General features: G+C 50.3%; 6 protein-coding genes across 21 annotated transcripts in view; 3 read left to right on the forward strand and 3 right to left on the reverse strand.

Annotated features, from left to right (window-relative positions):
- The window catches only part of ppp1r14c (protein phosphatase 1, regulatory (inhibitor) subunit 14C), a 34,547-nt gene extending 33,720 nt beyond the window's left edge, over positions 1-827 (reverse strand). For all 8 annotated transcript variants that reach the window (XM_086018578.1, XM_086018581.1, XM_086018583.1 and 5 more), the window contains exon 1: positions 181-827. The gene's annotated coding sequence lies outside the window, so the exon portion shown is untranslated. The remainder of the gene's footprint in view (positions 1-180) is intronic.
- Positions 828-979: 152 nt separating this feature from the next.
- LOC147128494 (ankyrin repeat and SOCS box protein 2-like) lies at positions 980-7,605 on the forward strand. Of its 6 annotated transcripts, XR_015084027.1 has the most exons (12): positions 980-1,101; positions 1,308-1,544; positions 2,583-2,693; positions 2,909-3,078; positions 3,476-3,631; positions 3,690-3,935; positions 4,003-4,174; positions 4,277-4,859; positions 5,133-5,286; positions 6,213-6,541; positions 6,669-6,710; positions 7,253-7,605. XR_015084027.1 is itself a non-coding variant. In XM_086019624.1 (10 exons), exons 2-10 carry the CDS (start codon positions 1,315-1,317, stop codon positions 6,347-6,349), a joined length of 1,959 nt encoding a protein of 652 aa, XP_085875750.1. In that variant the 5' UTR covers positions 980-1,101; positions 1,308-1,314; the 3' UTR covers positions 6,350-7,125. The 6 variants fall into 6 exon arrangements, 3 of the variants coding, with proteins under 3 accessions (XP_085875750.1, XP_085875752.1, XP_085875751.1); XR_015084025.1 differs by having other exon boundaries at positions 6,213-6,710; XR_015084026.1 differs by lacking the exon at positions 7,253-7,605 and having other exon boundaries at positions 6,669-7,125.
- LOC147128495 (cytochrome c oxidase subunit 8A, mitochondrial) lies at positions 7,286-8,345 on the reverse strand. The gene is made up of 2 exons (XM_086019627.1): positions 8,172-8,345; positions 7,286-7,434 (listed from the first exon to the last, which is right to left on the reverse strand). Exons 1-2 carry the CDS (start codon positions 8,289-8,291, stop codon positions 7,321-7,323), a joined length of 234 nt encoding a protein of 77 aa, XP_085875753.1. The 5' UTR covers positions 8,292-8,345; the 3' UTR covers positions 7,286-7,320.
- A 303-nt stretch (positions 8,346-8,648) lies between these two features.
- LOC147128496 (putative E3 ubiquitin-protein ligase UBR7) lies at positions 8,649-12,201 on the reverse strand. Of its 2 annotated transcripts, none has more exons than XM_086019669.1 (12): positions 11,886-12,201; positions 11,074-11,205; positions 10,817-10,950; positions 10,685-10,745; positions 10,514-10,609; positions 10,376-10,429; positions 9,955-10,060; positions 9,792-9,853; positions 9,554-9,724; positions 9,301-9,466; positions 9,167-9,228; positions 8,649-8,853 (listed from the first exon to the last, which is right to left on the reverse strand). In XM_086019669.1, the coding sequence occupies exons 2-12, from the start codon at positions 11,188-11,190 to the stop codon at positions 8,764-8,766; spliced, it is 1,119 nt and encodes a 372-aa protein (XP_085875795.1). In that variant the 5' UTR covers positions 11,191-11,205; positions 11,886-12,201; the 3' UTR covers positions 8,649-8,763. The 2 variants fall into 2 exon arrangements, with proteins under 2 accessions (XP_085875795.1, XP_085875794.1); XM_086019668.1 differs by having other exon boundaries at positions 11,074-11,211; positions 11,886-12,200.
- Positions 12,202-12,274: 73 nt separating this feature from the next.
- Positions 12,275-13,148, forward strand: LOC147128497 (uncharacterized). The gene is made up of 2 exons (XM_086019670.1): positions 12,275-12,656; positions 12,954-13,148. Exons 1-2 carry the CDS (start codon positions 12,458-12,460, stop codon positions 13,052-13,054), a joined length of 300 nt encoding a protein of 99 aa, XP_085875796.1. The 5' UTR covers positions 12,275-12,457; the 3' UTR covers positions 13,055-13,148.
- Positions 13,149-14,188: 1,040 nt separating this feature from the next.
- Positions 14,189-18,130, forward strand: LOC147128498 (claudin-20-like). 3 transcript variants are annotated; one of them, XM_086018867.1, is made up of 3 exons: positions 14,189-15,100; positions 15,166-15,213; positions 16,347-18,130. In XM_086018867.1, exon 3 carries the CDS (start codon positions 16,382-16,384, stop codon positions 17,144-17,146), a length of 765 nt encoding a protein of 254 aa, XP_085874993.1. In that variant the 5' UTR covers positions 14,189-15,100; positions 15,166-15,213; positions 16,347-16,381; the 3' UTR covers positions 17,147-18,130. The 3 variants fall into 3 exon arrangements, with proteins under 3 accessions (XP_085874993.1, XP_085874991.1, XP_085874992.1); XM_086018865.1 differs by lacking the exon at positions 15,166-15,213; XM_086018866.1 differs by lacking the exon at positions 14,189-15,100 and having other exon boundaries at positions 15,160-15,213.
- Positions 18,131-18,492: the final 362 nt, after the last annotated feature.

Below are 18,492 nucleotides of genomic sequence, written 5' to 3' on the forward strand. Positions count from 1 at the left end.
GTCAAGATGGCGGTGAAAAACTCCGCTAATTGAAAAGCATTGAAATTTGGGTCGTTGTCATTTAATTTGAAAATGTTTTTTTTAATTACATTTATATAGATACTGAAGCATGCCGGCTAAATCCTAAAATATGTAGGAAAGAAAAAAATACATTTGATCACACTCGATAACGATTCTTACCAGTTGAAGTGCTCAATACAAAACACTTGATTAGCGTCTTGACGTCTTGATTAGCTTCCATTCCGAACCGTCCAGTTCCACTCTCTTCACTCCGTTTGTCCACGTTCTCCGACGTTCGGGGTCCACACAGTAATATGGAATGATAATTCGGTTTCCATCATGTTATGGTTGAACTATCCAACCGCACGACATCTAGGCATGATTTTCAGCAAGCTTTATGCTAGTCGCAGGTGAAAGCAGGTGTGTTGTTCACTGACTAAGGCGCGTTGCATCGTGAAATGCCCGGATGTTTGGAATTTTCAATTGACACGTTTTAAATACCCCCCGTAAAAATATGTTACAAATATAATAAATATACTTCCAGTATTGTGCTAAAAAAAAACTCAAATTCCCATAAATAAAAAATAAAAAAATGCTGAATGCTCGTTCCTGTTAAACGGAGACAGCGACACTGCCTCCTCGCGGACGGAGGAGGGATGGCCTTTCAACACATGAGAATACCTGAGAGCCGTATTTGTGGATATCTTGAAATATCCCGTTAGACCACGTCGGCACGGGGAGCACATACCAACTAATTTCCACCTGGGGAGGCCCAATGTGAGATTCAAACCCCGAAGCTCAGAATTGTGCGGCAGTTCCGTGAAACACGTTTTTATGGGGTTAAATTTGTGCCAACAGACTGGCAGGTGGCATAGTTGTATGTTTTTCACTGTCAAAGTGAAAAGTCACATTTAAAGACGTTTAAACGACGCTTAACACACGCGTTGTTCTTGTAATGCTAAACGTCGAACAGCGAGTGTGCTTGAAGTGGGCGTATGTGACAAGGGGCAAAAGGTCACGTGGTGAAAGAAGAGCGGCTGCGCCTGCTAAAAAAAGAACGGCTCCGCTCGCACACCACACACGACTCGTTGGAAAACTTTGGTGAGAACATTTCTTCTCTTAATTTGTTTGCGTGTGCATGTCACAAAGTCAAAACGCTTTGGCCAATTTTCAAGCAGTTCTCACAAGTTACTGTCCCTTGTTTTTTTTCTCTCATGCATGTGAGAGTCCAAATAAGTTGAGAATGTCAGTCAGGAGACATTTTCGTCCTGGCAACATCATCTTGGCTTGCCCTTTGCTTGCCCCAGCGCCATCATGGCAGCGGACACGGCGGCCCTGGACGATTACTCTGCATACGGCGACCTTAGCGACGACGAGCTGCTGCAGCTCGCCGTCCGCCGCAGTCTGGACGAGGCGCACGCAAACCAGCGCCGCCTGCGGCCTCCCGACCCCAACGTCAGCAAAGGTCAGCCAGTTGGACCCGAGCAGCAAGGCCCCGCCCACTACAGCTCGCCAAACCCGCCCCTACAAAAGGCACCCGACGTGTACGTATATGACCACTGGGGCAAAAGTGCACACACACTTGCAATCAGGATAATACGTTTTTTTGTTTTTAATTTTCACTCCAGAATGAATTCAAACAAATTCATTGTTTTTTGATCCATTGCAGGATGTGTTTTTGTTGACTTTGTTTTTCGATTACATTTAGTTGTAGTTCATGTTGCGTCACATTTTTCTGTGTTCGTGTCTCATCAACTCGATAACATTTTGGTTTCCACCTGTTCCTGTCCCTCGGCTCATTTCTGCGTATTTACTTCCTTGCTTACTTTCAGTCTGTGTTGGTTGGTTCCGACGGAAAGGCGGAGGACCCAACTGAAAGAAAGCAAGGAACTAAATGCAAGCTTAATGCTAAATAGCATTTATGTGGCTATAACTAGCAAAAACATGACAGGCAATATAAGAGTACTTGCAGGCATGTGTTCTTTATCCTCTGCAAAGAACAACTCATATTAGTGCCGTACTGATGAGCTGAGAGGACTTGAGATGTCTGAAATGAACAGTACAACAATCAGCCCATTTTGTACTGCCCCCAAGTGGCCGAGGCAGGCACACGATGAGAAACTTTAACAACAACTAAAAACAATTCTATTCATGATGTCATTACAGTATGTTTTTATGAAATAAAATATGAAGTGATGTTTTTACTCGTTCAAGTACACCTTTTGGGGGCAAAGTCTGGAATACATTATTAGCATTTATGTTCATTTCAATAGGAAAAGGATCATATGAGTGTTTTGAGTTAAGAGTGCGATCAGAGACCGAAGTGCATTCGTATCGCAAGGCAGCGCTGTACCTAAGACCCTTTGTGGCTCTTTCCACGCTTCCTCATCAGATAATTTGCGGCAATCTGATGATGAGACGCGCATGATGGCTGGAGCGCAATCGGAGGCCGGAAGGCTCCCAGTCCAAAACGGCCCAAAGTGGAGTCGGAATCAGCCGGGCTTCCCGACGACTTACTCGGACGCTTGACGTCACGCGTCCTCTGTGCTCTGATTGGCTCTCGTCTGGTGTGTGAGTTGCAGAAAAACATTTGAGGGCACCGTCAGCCGTTTCACCACCGGCGCCGGGAAGAAGATGTTGGCTTATCGCGATCGGGACGGCACTTTGGTCCACGTGGCGCCGGAACTTCAGGAGTACGTTTGCTCCTGTACCCTAACCCTGCACCCTAACCCAGGCCACCTAAGCCCCACCCCTAACTTCAGGACACTGTCTGCTCCTGCGCCCTAACCCTAATCTTCTCCTCAGCTGGAGCCCTAACCCTAGCCGCTTAACCCTTAGTCCTATTGAGCTCAGAAGCGGTCAGAGGAGGTCAGGGGTCAGGTGTGCAACTGTTTGCTGTGTCGCCCAGGGAGGAGGAGCCCCTTTTCCAAGCGATCCGCGTTGGCGACGTAGGCCGCCTGAAGGCTTTGATAGCGTCTTCCAGGATCAACCTGATGCTGCCCGGCCAGCCCGGCTGGCTCGCCATCCATCAGGCGGCGCACTACGACCAGGAGGCGTGCCTCAGGGTCCTACTGTCGGGTAACCCGCTCGCCGCCACGGACGACAGGTGACCGGACTTGACTTCCGCCCGCGTGACGTAGCGTAACGTAACCGACCCGCGCCGCCCGAAAGAAGCCGGGCAACTAAATGCAAACGGACTGACTGAGTCAACGAGGCACACGTGGACTTGACACCAGTGTCCGGAGAGAGCCGATTGGTTGACCTCAGGAGCAGGGCTGAGGAGAACAGGTAGAGACGAAGATATAACAAGCAGACTGAAGTCAGTGCCTTCATTTTTGACCAAGAAATTGGAAAAAAAAAAAAAAAAAAAATCAACCCAGAACGAGTTTTACAAAATAAGCTAGCATACTAGCCAGCTAACAAATCTCTTGTTTGTATCCGTGGGCGTTCCCGACGGGCCGGCGACCGCGCTCAGCCCAGCCGGGGATGGTCAACAAGCGCACCGAGCACGCCGAGACGGCGCTGCTGGTGGCGGTCGGCAGGGAGCATCTGCGATGCGCTCAGCTCCTGCTGGAGAACGCCGCCGACCCCGAGGCGGCCAACCGGGATCACGAGACTCCGTTATACAAAGGTACGGGAAGCGCCGTCGCGTCGCGCGCCCTCCATTGAGTTGTCGACTGACCCCGCAGCCTGCGAGAGGGACAACCCGGCGCTGGTGGCGCTCTTGCTCAACCACGGGGCGGCGGTCAACACAAAATGCTTCCAGGGCTGGACGGCCCTGCACGAGGCCGTGTGCCGCGACAACGTGGAGATCTGCCAGATGCTCCTGAAGGCCGGAGGCAAGCACAGCCCCGCCGACAATTACGGCATCACGCCGCTGTTCACCGCGGCTCAGAGCGGACAAGTCGCTTCCCTGCGCCTCCTGGTCAAGCACGGTGAGTCCGAGCAACTGAGACGGCGGACCCCCGCGCCCCCGGCTTTACCCTTTGACCCCGACCCCAGGCGCGGACATGAACAGTCAAGCCGCCGACGGATCGACGGCGCTTCATGAAGCCGCCAAGAACGGGCACGCCGACGTGGTGGAGTTCCTCCTTTCTCAGAAAGCCGACGCCAACATAGCGGGAAAAGCTGGACTCTTGCCGCTTCACATCGCCGCCCGCAAAGGAAGCGACACGTAAGCATGCCGACGACGCGCCTTCCCTACACTCTCAGGTCACGGGGAGAACTTCCTGTTGAGAGAACTTCCTGTTTCTTTTCCCCGCCCCCCGTTCCCCAGCATCGTGTCCATGTTGATCCCGGCCACCAGCAAGGCAAGAGTCCGGCGCACCGGCATCAGTCCGCTCCACGTGGCCGCCGAGCATAACCGCGACGACGTCCTGGAGACCCTGATCCGGGCCGGTTTTGACGTCAACGCCCGGCTGTGCGAGGAGCGCTCCAGGCTGTACGAGGACCGGCGCAGCACGGCGCTCTACTTGGCCGTGGCCAACTACAACGTGGACAACGTGCGCGCCCTGCTGGACGCCGGCGCCGATCCCAACCTGGACGTGTTCGGGCCTCTGCTGGTGGCGGCCAGGCAGGGCTGCATCGAGAACGTCACGCTGCTGGTGGAACGCGGCGCCGACATCAACGCCCGCATCCCCACCCACCCCACCACCTTCCCCGCCATTTTCATGTTCTCCATGAAGTACCTCCCCATGTTCAAGTACCTGCTGGACAACGGCGGCGACGCCCTCTCCTGCTTCCGCTGCGTCTACGGCAACGGCCCACACCCGCCGCTCCAAACCAGTCGGTCGCACCCGGGTCACCTGGGACACCCCGAAGAACGGCGGCCAGTCGGCAGCGTGACGCCGGGCGTTCAGGTGATCGGGAAAAAAATCGGATCGGGTTAGAATAGTTTTGTGTTTTTCATTATGCTTAGTTTTTGTTTTGACTTTTAATTTTTTTTAATTCAGTTAGTTTGTTTTTTAGAGCAGGTTTGTTCATTTTTAGTGTTTTTTTCTCCCCGAAAATGCTTCGTTTTAGTATTTATTAGTTTCAGCATTAGTTTTAGTTTTTGTGATGTTAACTGAAAAGAATTGGGTCCGCGGCGGTCCGTCCAGTGAGTGAGTGGCGTATTTGCGCTTTCCCGCCAGTTCTGCGAAATAATCTCGGCGCCCAGCATCAGTCGGTGGGCGGGGCCGATCATCGACGTGCTGCTGGACTACGTGGGTCACGTGACGCTCTGCTCGCGACTGATGGAGCACTTGGACAGCTACGACGACTGGAGCGTCATCAAAGACAAAGCCGGTGAGCCACCCCAAAAAGGTCACGTGGCCTCGCCTAGCCCCAGGCCACGCCCCTTTCCACTTGTTTGGGGCCAGGCTCGGGTTCGTTACCGCGGCCTGTCATTCGGAAGATTTCTTGTACAGCGCTCCCTTCAGATACCACTTGAAATGGTCCGTGACTAAGCACTTGTTTCTCAAATCATTTTTTGCCAGCGAAATGCCAGAAACCGTCGAGTTCACTGGCACCAATGCGGTGCTCGTATCTCAAGTCGACACAAAGGGGGAAAAAAAAAATCATCCTAACGACGGTTAGTATCTTGAAAAGCTCCTAAGTGGAGTCACTCGAGTCGAATGTCAAGGCGGTACTGTATCTTTAGCATCTTTTACTACGGTCAGTTTTCAAGCGACATCACTTGGATGGTTGAACCCTTTCAATTCCATTTGGGTTTGGAGAAAACTTCAAATGCCATTTAGGATAGTTTGGACTCTCTAGCACCCTTTTGTCTTGTCTCTTCTTTCTACTTGTGCAAAGAAAATGTCATCCTACTTGATGGTCAGCAGGGGGCGTCGCTGCTTCTTCAAATTCAAAAGGTGTCGTTGGCTTTTGGAGCGCAGCGGGGCCCTTCCACACTTTTGGGAAGCGTCCCAAAATGGGGACGCCAGCTCATCTGGCATTGGCAGAAAACAAAAACTAAGTGTTCAGGTTACGACGGACGCCGCTTCGCACCAATAATTCCATCGAGTAAATAAAGTGTCGTTTTCATACCTTTCCACAGGCCAAATGTGAACGCAAGCTGATGATTTGAAGGCTCGCGTTTTCATACAAAGAAAAAGCATTTCGTGAAACGAATCGCATTCAAACTGATGAAGTTCCAACGTGATCATTCCGGCGGAGGCCGATGTGCAGCGGGCGAGAGTTGACGTCACCTTTTGTGGCTTTGTGCGCAGCGTTGCCGCGGCGACTGCTGCAGCTGTGCCGCGTCCGGATCGCGCAGTTGGTGGCGAGGCGGAGCCTGAAGAGCTTGCCGCTTCCCGGAAGTCTGATCCGCTTCCTGCAGCACCGCCAAGCTTCGCTGGACCTGTGAGGCGGCGCGCAAGCTTTTGGCTTTGGCCGCTCGGGAGCGCGAAGCCGAGCCGCTTGCCCGTCGTTGGCCGGCGCCTGACAACAAGACGCCGCGTTGATGGACAAGGCAGAGTCGCGTCGTCGTTCGCCAGATGACTGACGGCTTTTCACAGTCTTCACACGCTGGGAGCTTGCTTAAAGCTAACATAGAATGGTAAACGCCATAGGCACGCGGGCTAGCAGTTAGCATCAAGTGACAATGTTGTCCTACCTGCACGCTAAAAGTGCAGCAACACAATGCACCAATACTCACAGGTACCTATTCTTTATCCTCTGCAAAGAGCAACCAACATGACTGCTGCGCTGAGAAGGCGAGAGAGAAGGTGAGTCCCCAGGACGGTTTATTCGCGTATTGGTCCTATACTGCCGCCATGTGGCCAGAAGGGGCACACGCCGGGATGAGCAGTGGGACAAAAATGGTTGAATTCGTTCAATTCTGTTGAATTGCTTCAGTGCTGAATGCTTTTATAAATGACGACATTGTCCTGTAGAGTGCTGTTTTCGCATAAAAAAAAAAAAAACAGAAACAAATAAACATCTTTTTGTTGGGTTTTTTTTTTGGCGGGGAGGATGGAACAGCTTGATGGCATTTGGATTGATTTGAGTGGGGAAAGCCGATTGGAGGTGGCCAACAAAGAAATTTGACTTGGGTGACGATGATGACATTTTTCTCCGCGGGAGTTGTCAGAAACAGGAAGTGATGTCATCACAATAAACACATTCCTCTTCAAACACCAACTTCCTGTTTGGGAAACTTGATGTTCTTCTTCATCATCGCTTTCATTTCCGGCCTCCCCGCCTAAAATATACAAACATTGGAGCTTTGCTTGTTGCAATATTCGCTCTTAGCTGCTTTCCTCGGCAGAAGCAGAACAAGAAGAGAAGAGAAGAGAAGCTGTCCATTTCCACGTTGCACTTTTATTTCGAGGCGCTTCATCTGGCGGCCTTGTGGCAGGACCTGCGGCGATACTCGGGCAGATGATGGAGGATCCAGGCCGCCGGCGCCAACATGGCCACCGCAAACACCGACATGACCAAAAAGGTTTGCTGGCAGGCAAAGAAACACAAACACAAGCATCCACTTGTTGATTTCAACTTGTCGCTCATTTTGTTGCCAATTGGCTGCTGCCGTTTTGGGAGGTGTGGCCCGTCAACAAATTTGTTTCCAAAACGGCCGCCTCCAGAGATGGCTAAAAATGGCTGGATTTTGCTGCTTAACTCATATTGCACAAACGCAATATTTATCAGAATGCTGTGTTTCAACTAGTGGGCCTGCTGGGAACATATTCTTGAAAAACTATATGTTTGGGTTGATTTCCTCTTTAAAACATGTTTTTTGTTTTTTTAATATGTTTGTAGCATACAAGATAGCGACCCTCCATTTGAAATATTCTCTCACTAGGCATGTTTTACAGCACATTTTTCAAAGATCTTTGAACACAATTTTAAACTAATACAAGCACTTTAAAACGCATCCGAGAGCAAATATTGGACAAAGAGTTTGCGATCGCCCTGTCTTGACAGTAAACAAATTTACATTTTATTTCTAATCATCTGCTGCAAAAATTGGAGCAGAGCAACTACTTGAAATCAGTCAAACAAAATAGCGTGGCGCCATCTAGTGGTGCACACGGTGGAACTACACACAAAATAGATGGGAGGAACAACTAAGTAGTTACAAACAAAAAATGATTAAGATCAAAGTTTCAGGTGACCAACCATCAAAACTAGTGTGAAAAAGAGAGAAGTACATCAACAGACTGAGCATTTCCAAAAGTTCTTACCCCGGCCCCGATGCGCTGCCTGGGGGGCTTGCTGAAGATCCAGGCTGCGCTCGACTTCGCCAAAAGCGCCTTGGGAGCGCACAGAAAACCCGCCGCCGCCGCCGCCTTCTTCAGCGCCATGATGATGCCAGTGCCGCTCGCTCGCTCGCTCTCACATCAGATCATCTTCACTTGCTGCTCATGCACATTGGGGGAGAGACGGGGGGGTTGGGTGGGGGGACAGGGGAGGGGACAGCGGTGCTGGTGGGGGGGGGGGGGGGGGGGGGGGCACCAGAGTCAACAGAGCAACTGATTACATTTTGTCCACAGAAGAAAAGACCTGACGTGATGGTAATATGTTTGAAGAAACACATGTCGCTGTCGCACGCACGCACACACACGCCCACACACCCCCACACACACACACACACACACACGGAATAACAGTCAGTCAGGTGACGCGCTTGAAGCCAAAAAAAAAAGTCAAATCCCAAAAGCTTCCAGCGTCTACAGCTTTTATTTGCTACTGAAAAGGAAAAGGGAGAAAATGTTTTGACAGCAGTAAAAACAGCAAGCACAGGGAAAAGGTCAGAGGTCACAGGTGGGCGGGGCGTCAGGCGCAGTGAAAGCGGCCGTCCTCTTGTCTTCTTTTGCGACTTTGCTGCCGCTCGAAGAACTGACGGATGTCATCGGAGGTCACGACCTACGACACGGGGAAGCTCACGTCAATGTTTGCATGCGGCTACGTCAAATTGGTGCATGAGGCTGACCCCCTGGAGACTCATAGTTGTCTCGAGATGGCGCCAAAGCACTACGTTTGGCTAAACAATTGCTCAACCCGCCTCAACATTGTTCCTCGGCACCAAAATGACGCTAAAGCACTGCTTCTGCCTAATTCAATCCCTTCAACTCACTTCAAAGTTCCTTGGAATCAAAGTACTACTTTTGTCCAAAAGAAACCCATCTTCAGCATACCGCATGTGTTTGTCTAACAGAAACTCAGGGAAGCCGCTCACCTTCCCTTCGGTGGCAAATGTCTGCAGGAAGTCCTTCAGCTCACTCTTCATGTCGTTGTATCCTGACGGGCGCAAATGCAACGGCGTCAGCGCAGCGGCCGGACGGCGGCGGCGGCGGTTTGCCGGCTTTTTACCGTGGATGATCTCCAGCTGCTGGACGCGGTTGAGGTTGTCCAGCGCCGACATGAGCGGGTCGTGAGCCGGCGCGCTGCCTTCCTCGCGCTTGCCTTTCGTCTCGTAGGCCAGGACCGTGTCCGATTCGTCCGACAGGAAGGAGAGACCCGCCTCCGCTAACCTCCCCTGAGCACACGGCGAGACGTGTGAGCGAGCGCGCCCGCCCTCTCGCTCGACCGCCCGCACGCCCGCCGGAAGCGGCCCTGCTCGCACCTGACAGGCGTGGCAGCGGCACAGCTTGGCGCGCCACCCCGAAGGCCAAAAGACGGCTCCGGACCGAACCCCCTTGGCGCCAGAGGCCTCCAGCTCCTTCAGTCTGCAAACGGGCTCCTCCCCGTCCTCCAGACGAGATCGTTTACGACTCGGCTCAGCGGCGCCGTCCGCCTGAACGGGACGGACCACCGTTTGCTGTTCAGTAAACGACGACACCATGTGATAACGGGGACGCTACCTGGTCAGCCCCAGCGGCCTCGGCGCCCGTCTCCTTCGCCGACTCCGCCGCCCGACCTGGAACTGGATCGGACACGCACGGGTCAGCCGGGTCGAAGGGGGCGCGCTCTTCAAATGGCAGAGGAAAAGCGGGAAATTGCGGAGGCAGACGAGGAGGCGCTCACCTGCCAGCTGAGCGGCGTAGCTCCACAAGAACTCGTTAGCGTTCATACACGACTCGCAGATCATCTCCTGCAGCTCCACGCAATCGGAAACTTGGCAGCCCAGGTGCTGAACACGCACACGCGCAACACTTAGTACGGGGACCGTCCAAACCGGCCATCCCTCACAACAAGACAACCGGCCTCTTTTTGTCCCCATCTTGTAGCCAAGGACGACAAACGGCGGACAGACCGGTTCAGCTTTTAAAAGACCACGCATCGGTCCGAGCTGTGTTATGAGCCGATTTGTCCTGATAATCGGGTCAGAAACGCCAACCCGCTGAAGCTAGCATGTCGTTTGTCGTCCTTGGTGCGGAAGCCGCAAACGTGGGGACAAAAGACGCCCGATTGTCGGGGTGCGTGTCGAGGATCCACAAGATCTCACCCGGCCGTGCAGCCAGTCCTCACACAACACACACTGGATCATTTCGTCCTCAACCTGACAAGAGACGCAACGAGAACGTAAGCAAAATTTTTTTTGTTTTGCGGGGCGCAGCCAATCACAGGCTGTCAAGAGGGTCACCTGATCTTCCGGGTCGGGGTACGGCCGGCGGCAAGTGCAGTACTCGCCAAAGAAGTTGTGACTGTATTTATTCAGGTTGTTGACGTCATCCTTGTCCTGGCTCACAAAAACACACAATCGGGATGTTGGAGGGCGAGCGTGGGGGGGGGGAGGGGACATCCCGTGACTCACATGAAAGAGCTTACACGGCGCGTCCACAAACTTGCCGTTTCCGCAGTCGCAGCGGAAGTTCCTGAAAAGAACATCGACATGGGCGTCATCAATCGTCCATCACTGGCTTTAGGAAGGGTGAAAGGTCGTCACCTCTTGGTGTAGAGCTCAAACAGGTTGTGACCTTCGTGACACTTGTAGGAACACGCCAAGCACACGCCGGCTGCTTGGCCTCCTTTCGGGGTGCACGTGTTGCACGCGTACAGGGCCTGACGCTTCACGTAGCCCTAAACACACACAGACACACATTTGCGGCATTTGCCTTGGCAACTTTCACTGAGCTGACCAAGTGAAAATCAGGGAATTGCTACCTTGTTGGATTGCGCCGACGTGACGTTTCCAGCGCTTACCTGAGGATACGAGCAGTGGTCCGAGTCGCTTCCGGCCAACACGGCGGACGCTTCTTCCTCCAGCTCCTCATTCTCCTGCAGGACGTCCACCAAAGACACAGTGTGCTCCTCGGACATATTGGCAGGCCACACCTTTTTCTCATGTGGACAAATTTTTAAAAAATTACATGAGGAATCTGGCAGATGTCGCAGCATAACGCAAAGACTGAAAAACAGCTTCTACCCACACCACTTCTGAACAAATGACATCACAATCCATCAACCACACTGTGCAGTATTTTGGGTTTCGTAATCCTGCTCTCACATGGATGTTCACACTGTGCATTACCTCTGCAAGCTGCAATACTTCAATAGAACCATACCTAAATATTTACACCCTAACCATTACTGCCATTGAACTTGAATTAAGTCCTTTATTTTTAAAGAATGGCATTGTTTTAAATTGTTCTTATGTCCATTGCCTATTCCCACTTTCATTCAGTATCCACCTTCCATTCATTAAAACTGCTCTTTAAAAATACAAGGAAAAGCTTTTGTATTCTCTGCATTAGCGGAAGGAGACTAGCATACGTGATACCGTCGTGTTTTCACTGTGCATATAACATATAAACGTCTTGAATCTGAATCTAATGCCAAGTTGCACTGCCAATGAAGAGGGTCGACAACAGCAGCCCGGCCGTATTCACGATTGCATGCAACATGCACTCAAAACTGGACGTGGCGCTAGTTAGCTAGCTTCCTGATGAACGGCCAAACTGCTTGTGCAAAATGCTACAAACTAAGGTTGGCCTCAATAAAAATACCGGGCTTACCGACTGAATTCTGCTGTTCGAAATGTCAGTGAGCCAGCGGGCGAAAACAATCGCTCATCATCCGTCCAGCGAGATTCGCACACCCTCCGACTTTGCTGTACAAAGCGGCCACTAACGCCACAGACAACACTCCTAAATAGAGTTCACGTTTACTGCGTCCGCCATATTGGATGTGTCACGGCTGCTTCGTAAACGCCTAATGTCAAACATGTTTGTTTCCATACATGTAATGTAACTGTGCATAGTGATACTGTTACTGAAGTGATACTACTAGCTTGCAATTCTGAATTAATATCCAGCATTGTGCATGCTAGTCGCTCAGGGCGGGATCTATGTATGTTTGAAATCTATGATACGCCGAGTTCCGACGACAACATCCGGTTTACTTCCGCAATTTAATTTCGCGGTATACAAAGGTTAAAGTTCACAGTTGGTGGGTGAGGGGTGAGGAAAAAACGTGAATAATAAACACTTTATTAGGGAAGAGTTATAACACTTAAGAGAAATACGAGATATTTTATGTAGTATATTTTATATATTTATGTATGTGACGTCAGACGAGCGCAGTAAATATGGCGGCGTCCCCACTTTCAATTTCAGCGGAGCTGAAAATCAGAGACGGACGAGCTCACAAAGTGGACAAAATCGACGTTACAGTGGAGAACACGCTCACGTCTTTGATCGCAGGAGTTAACAAAATGAGCGAGAACGTCTCGCGACTTCTCAACGAGCTCGTGGACAAGGAAAGACTCGCCGGAGACTGCGCAGCTGGTGAGCACCCAGGACGCTGGGTTGCACGAAAAAAAAAAAAAAAAAGTTAAACAATCTGTTCTCCTTATTACAATTATCGTCTAGTGATGTTTCAGTCCATATTTGTTTCTTGTCAGTGTTTTCCTGCTTAAAGAGCAGCCTTGCCCATTTGTTAGGACACCAGCGCCACCTAGTGTACAAAGGGAGAAGTGACCAGAAGCTCCAAACGATTGTGCATTTGGGCAATGTTTGGACATTGAATGATTAACCTGCAAATAATGATAATCAAAACGTGGTCAAATTGTTGTTCTGCTGCAGATGACAAAGAAGACCCTGAAGACGAGGACAGCGACGATGACGAGGCAGAAAACCAGACCAAATCGGAGCTTCAACCACCTGCCAAAAGATCCAAAACGTGAAAGTCCAGCACAAAACACTGCCAGTCATTTGTCAAACAATTTGTGTGTCAAAAGTTAACTTTTTTTTCTGTCGCAGTAAATCTTTCAATCTTAATTGTCATGTGTCCATTTATTGTGGTATCGTTGACTTGGTAATTTTCAACACCGAGTTTTTTTTTTTTTTTTTTTTTTTTTACAAATTACAGCTATGCAAACTTAAAATAATGTTTACTTTGTTGTACATTTATCCACTTCAAACATTTAATAGCTTTGGAAGACTAAGTGCAATACCATATTCCAGCTGTCCGGGGCGCTTGACTTAAAAGTGCTTAGGTCGATGGGCGAAGAAGGACGAGGAAGCAGCTGAGGAGCAGCTGAAGAAAAGCAAGATGAGAAGCGCGGCGCGTTTTGTGCATCTTGTCTTGGCTGCAGTAGCGATTTTGTTCTACAGAGGGCAGAAATAACATTATTGTCCTCTCACATCGAGCGTAAAAGGACAGAAAGTGACACGGACTTGCATATATCATCATTTAGAAGTCCGTGCTGAGTGATAAGCTCAGTCAAAAGCCACTGTGTTTGGAGGCGCAATTGTCAGTGGCATTCAATGAGATCGATTAGTCTTTCACATGCCTATTAGGACTAAAACCAAAACTACAATTAGTTACAAAGTAGTTCATTTGAATAACAGCCATTGACATGATTAAACACACAGATTGCGAGCTTGCAGGATGACGAGCTGTGATGTGGCTGTGATGCTTATGAGTCTCGTGTTTTGTTGACATGATTGTGTTCAGGTTTCTACTTTCTGTGCGCGTGTGCGCCCATTGCATTTGTCCTCACACGCCAAAGCATGACGGACACAGATGAGATGAGGTGTGTGTGAAGGGGGGTTAGGGAGCTCCTGGAAGATTGTTGTGCGCAGGCGTGTGGTTTATCATCAGTGCCAGATGGTTAAACAATTAAAGCCGTGATCGTGGGGGTGAAAGGTCAAGCGGGGATAAATGAAGCTAATGGACGTGGTGAAGACATGATAATGAAATGGAATTGACCTTGTTTTGCTGCTCAAATGTCACACCAACGACTAACTGAACCAACATTCATTTTTTTTTGGGGGGGGGGGGGGGGCGGCAAAATATGTGCATACAGAGGGTCCTACAGTAAGCCTTTTTGGATGTTGTGGTGGGTGGCCCTGCTGAATACTGAACAGTTGCTGGGCTCTAGCTGTATCTTTTTGAAGCCATTCCATATGCAACTATTTACCCTGATGCCAAAAAAGATTTTCACTATTCGCGTGACGGCACATGAATAGCGAGGCTTGACTGTCATCGATTATCACAAGAGTTGTGAAGTTATTGATGAATGGATGAATCGTCAGATGTCCGGTTGCGGCATCTTGCTGGACTTTTGCATCGGAAGCCATGGGAAACGAGTTGAAACGGGAAAGCGAAAACCCGACGGCTTTCATAATGGGACTCCCGATTTGGACACTAACGACCCGTGACATGAGGACATCGGCGGCGTTCGGATGCCTTGGTACCTCAGCTCCGTTTCACGCTCCGACGCCAAGGGGCCCACGGCGTTGAAAGGGCTCCGCCTCCGGAGGGGCGGCGTCTTGCCAGCATGACATCACTGCGGCGAGCCCGTCGCCTCATCAAACCTGAAGGTGGTCCCTCGTTTGGCGCCGCCAACGCGCTCGGGCAGTTTTTGGTGACCGATGGGGCGCAGCGCCTTATTTCGGTGATAACGCCGTAATAACGGGCTGGGGGCGGGGCGCAGTCGGCTACTGCAGGGGTCCCGTCACCGGTGATCGTGTGGGTGTCCGGGATCTTATCAGCGTTTTGCAGAGGGTCTCGCGACTGCCTGACTTTGATTGCACAAAAGACGAGGCTTTTATCAGCAAAACCCACGCGCCACTTTTTTCTTCATCGGACCGCACCAAAAACCCTTTCAATGGTCCTCCGCGAGGGGCCAAAACCAGGACCGGGACCGGAGCGGGACATATTTAGTCGGCGTCCCGTCACCAGGAGCCGTCAGATCGGAAACCGTCCAGCTGGCGGTGACCTTCAGGTGAGACAGGAAGTGCCTTCCACAAAGTGTGCTGCTCATGTAGTGCATGCGTGGTTGGTTGCCAGGGCGACGGCGGGGAATCGGCACTCGGAGAGCGTCGCAGCGGTGTGTCGGTGAGAGCGATGCAGCTTTCACATTTGGATGGGCCTCCCGAGGGATGCTGCGCATCTAAATGCTCATGATGGGGTACACCTCCCCCCCCCCTCCCCACCAAGGCTCAGCTGTGCGTCCGTCCGTCACGCTCTCTTATGCGCTCGTATATTTGACTTGATCTTTCTTTTCCACTCCTTTAGGTTGCTCCCGTATCCATTTTTTTTTCAAATTTGAAAAGATTGTTTATCTGTGATAGACTAAAAAAAAAAAATTTTAAAAAGCAGTCATTTAACAGTTTTGGTCATATGTGTGATGTGTTCTGAGAAATCAACACAAAACAGTTGGGTTAAAAATAACACAATTTTTGGTCAAAAATAAACCAATCCACTATTTGGGTCAATTTGACCCACTTTCTTGCATTGCTTTGTACAAAACAGTCCAATTTTTGGGGTTGTTTTGTAGAAAACTACCCATTTTTTGTTTTTCTGCAAAAAAAAGCCCAAGTAGTGGAATGGTCCATTTTTGACCCGAAATTGTGTTATCTTTTAACACAACTGTTTTTAGAGTGCAGAATTTGGGGTAAAAAAATGGACCGATCCACTACTTGGGTCACTTTGAACCAACTTTCTGGGTTATTTTACAGAAAACAACCCCCCAAAAATTGTTAGTTTTGTACAAAACAACCTAAAAAAATGGTGCTGTTTTGTACAAAACAATTCAAGAAGGTGGGTCAAATGAACCCACTTTGTGGATCGGTCCAATTCTGAGTTACTTTTAACCCAACTGTTTTTAGAGTGCACCACACACACAAAGATTCTGTTCCACCACCCATCTCGAACTCTGCTGCGATGACACGTAATCCTCCAAAAACTAAGAAGAGATGTTGCACCGATGAGTTTCCGAAGAAAAATTGCTGTTGTCAAGCAAAACTCGCTTTGGTAAAGCGGGAAATACATCTCGGCGTTTGGCGAAGACACTTCACACTCTCATACACTCTTCTACTCGCTTGTATTCCGACGTTTTGACAATCGCTGGCGTTTTCCGACCCGCTGGCATTTTCATTTGTTATCATTGAAGTTCATACATTTGGATTTTTGAATTGTCTTACCTTCACTTACTTGCGTTCTCGCCATGGCGCCCGCCCTCCTTTCAGGAATCGTACGCCGCGGGGACCGGAGCGTCGGAGCGATGCTGTCGGCCGCCGCGCAGATCCTGGCGTTCGTCCTGGCGCTGCTGGGTACGGTGGGCGCCACGGTGGCGACGCTGCTGCCCAACTGGCAGGTAAGCATCAGGGTGTGGTCCAGCATGGTGGCCCCCATGTGGCACACGCGGGGGCTGTGGATGGACTGCGTGTGGTACGGGGCCGGCGTCTTCAGCTGCACCACCGCCAACTCCCCGCTGGCGCCGCCCCCCTACCTGCAAACCACCCGGGCCGCCATGGTCCTGTCGTGCGCGCTGGCCGTCTTCGGTTTGTGCTTGGCCTCTCTCGGGCTCCGGTGCACCCGCTGGGGGGGCGGCCACCGAGTCAAGGGTCGCACGGCGGCGGCGGCGGGGGGCTGCTTCGTCCTGGCCGGCGCCCTGTGCCTGGGCCCGGCTTCCTGGTTCACCTCGGAGGTGTTGGCTGACTTCACCAGCGCCCGGCGAGCCAACGGCAACAAATACCAGCCCGGGGGGGCGCTCTGCGTCACCTTCGTCTCCGCCGGCTTCCTCTTGGCGGGAGGGGTCGTCTTTTGCTTGTCCTGTCCGGGGTCGGCTTTGCCGGACTACCCGACCCCCACGGGGCTCGACGGGTTCGCGCTGGCCCGCTTGGAGCGCCGCCACTCGCGGACGCAAAACGATAGCCGGGGAAAAGCTTCGGTGGACGCCCCCAAGGTGGAGAAGAGTCACGCGTCCCCCCCAAAGTGGGTCGCCAAGGATGTGAAGGGCAGTTACAGCCGGCAGGAATACGTCTGACACCTCGCGGCTTCACGTGAACGACAAGGTGGTCTTTCGAATCCCGACGCAAGTTACCAAAGCGATCCCGATCCAGAGCGCGCGTGCCGACTCCGCTCCATTTTTTCCCGGCGGCCCACAAGGACACCGGCGAGGCAGCGCAGCGTGGAGGACAATAATCATGCTCTTAGCTTTCCATTATCTTCTCAACACGCCTCGGTGCACACGCGTGCATGCACAGCTCTATGAAGTCATCGAATGTATTCCAGGATGTCTTTTGGCCTGCAGTGAGCCGAAATCATTTCGCCTTAAGACCCACAAAAGGATCTTTTGTCACATTTTCACATTTGAAGAGGTTGTCCCTCAGCAAAACTACTTGACATGAATGTGAACTGGCAAGAAGCGATAGCACGCATCAGTACCATCCTTATTTCAAGGTATTGGGTTTTCGAGAAAGGTGCTAATACCGGCCACCGATACTAAAGGCAAAAAAAATGACATGGAGTACATCCTCCTTGCCAGTAGGTGGCGCTCGCTACACTGCAGCCATTTGCCAGATCAGCGAATCATCTTGTGCATCAGAAATAAAGAATTTGATCTTTGTGCACTAAAAATTTGATCTATACAAGTACTAGTGGTATCGGTGCTTGGTATCAGTGCGTACGCAAGTGTGAATACTTGACTGGTGTTGGTCAGAAAAAAAGTGGTATTGAACATCCGTACTGTCAACAATTTGTGATCAACTTTAAGACCAAAAAAAAAAAAAAGAAACACTACGCAACCCCTTTGGACCTCCGTGTAAGAACTTCAGAATCCTTTACTGACAATTTTAATGGAGACTTTCTACTTCCTTATAAAAAATTTGTGCTGACATGAATTACCTTTTTAATGAATTCATTTAATTCTAATTTAATTCATTTCATTTCATCAAATAGATTCTTATTTATGGTCATTTTATAACAACGGGCCTACCGCTTTACTTCCTTGTGAAATGAAAGAAAATAAATTTCGAGCTTGGCGTCATTCTGTCTTCTTAATGGACCGCATGCGGGCCACACAAGACAACTGCATCAAACAAGTTCAGCATACTTAGAATATCGGTTTCATATGAGCAACAAAGACATTTATGGCAAGCCATGTTCACGTTTCAAAGCTAACTTTGAATATCCGGAATAATCGTCGACATCAACATGGTCTTTGCAACTATTCGCGTTTCGACGAGGAGCACTTTTCAGCTGAACTATGTACAACTTCATTTCGTGTGAAGGTTCAAATCAATCTTTTAGATTTATAATCGCAGTTGAATGTTTTGTAACAAGATGTTGGCGCACTTTTGTAAGACAATGCAACTTCAAACTTGCCGCGGG

Source organism: Filicampus tigris, chromosome 20 (assembly GCF_054856515.1).
Source record: "Filicampus tigris isolate MCC_2025a chromosome 20, RoL_Ftig_1.0, whole genome shotgun sequence".
NCBI lineage: Eukaryota > Metazoa > Chordata > Actinopteri > Syngnathiformes > Syngnathidae > Filicampus > Filicampus tigris.

Bases quoted from the DNA above. Each gene is read 5' to 3' on its own strand.
- LOC147128494 (XM_086019624.1), top strand. From the start codon at position 1,315: ATGGCAGCGGACACGGCGGCCCTGGACGATTACTCTGCATACGGCGAC. The intron at 2,694-2,908 runs GTACGTTTGCTC...TGTGTCGCCCAG, and splicing joins GTGGCGCCGGAACTTCAGGA to GGAGGAGGAGCCCCTTTTCC. The intron at 3,632-3,689 runs GTACGGGAAGCG...CTGACCCCGCAG, and splicing joins CGAGACTCCGTTATACAAAG to CCTGCGAGAGGGACAACCCG.
- LOC147128497 (XM_086019670.1), top strand. From the start codon at position 12,458: ATGGCGGCGTCCCCACTTTCAATTTCAGCGGAGCTGAAAATCAGAGAC. The intron at 12,657-12,953 runs GTGAGCACCCAG...GTTCTGCTGCAG, and splicing joins CGCCGGAGACTGCGCAGCTG to ATGACAAAGAAGACCCTGAA.
- LOC147128496 (XM_086019669.1), bottom strand. From the start codon at position 11,190: ATGTCCGAGGAGCACACTGTGTCTTTGGTGGACGTCCTGCAGGAGAAT. The intron at 9,725-9,791 runs GTAGCGTCCCCG...CGTCCCGTTCAG, and splicing joins AGGCCGCTGGGGCTGACCAG to GCGGACGGCGCCGCTGAGCC. The intron at 8,854-9,166 runs GTGAGCGGCTTC...CCCGTGTCGTAG, and splicing joins CATTTGCCACCGAAGGGAAG to GTCGTGACCTCCGATGACAT.
- LOC147128495 (XM_086019627.1), bottom strand. From the start codon at position 8,291: ATGGCGCTGAAGAAGGCGGCGGCGGCGGCGGGTTTTCTGTGCGCTCCC. The intron at 7,435-8,171 runs GTAAGAACTTTT...TTTGCCTGCCAG, and splicing joins GGCAGCGCATCGGGGCCGGG to CAAACCTTTTTGGTCATGTC.
- LOC147128498 (XM_086018867.1), top strand. From the start codon at position 16,382: ATGCTGTCGGCCGCCGCGCAGATCCTGGCGTTCGTCCTGGCGCTGCTG.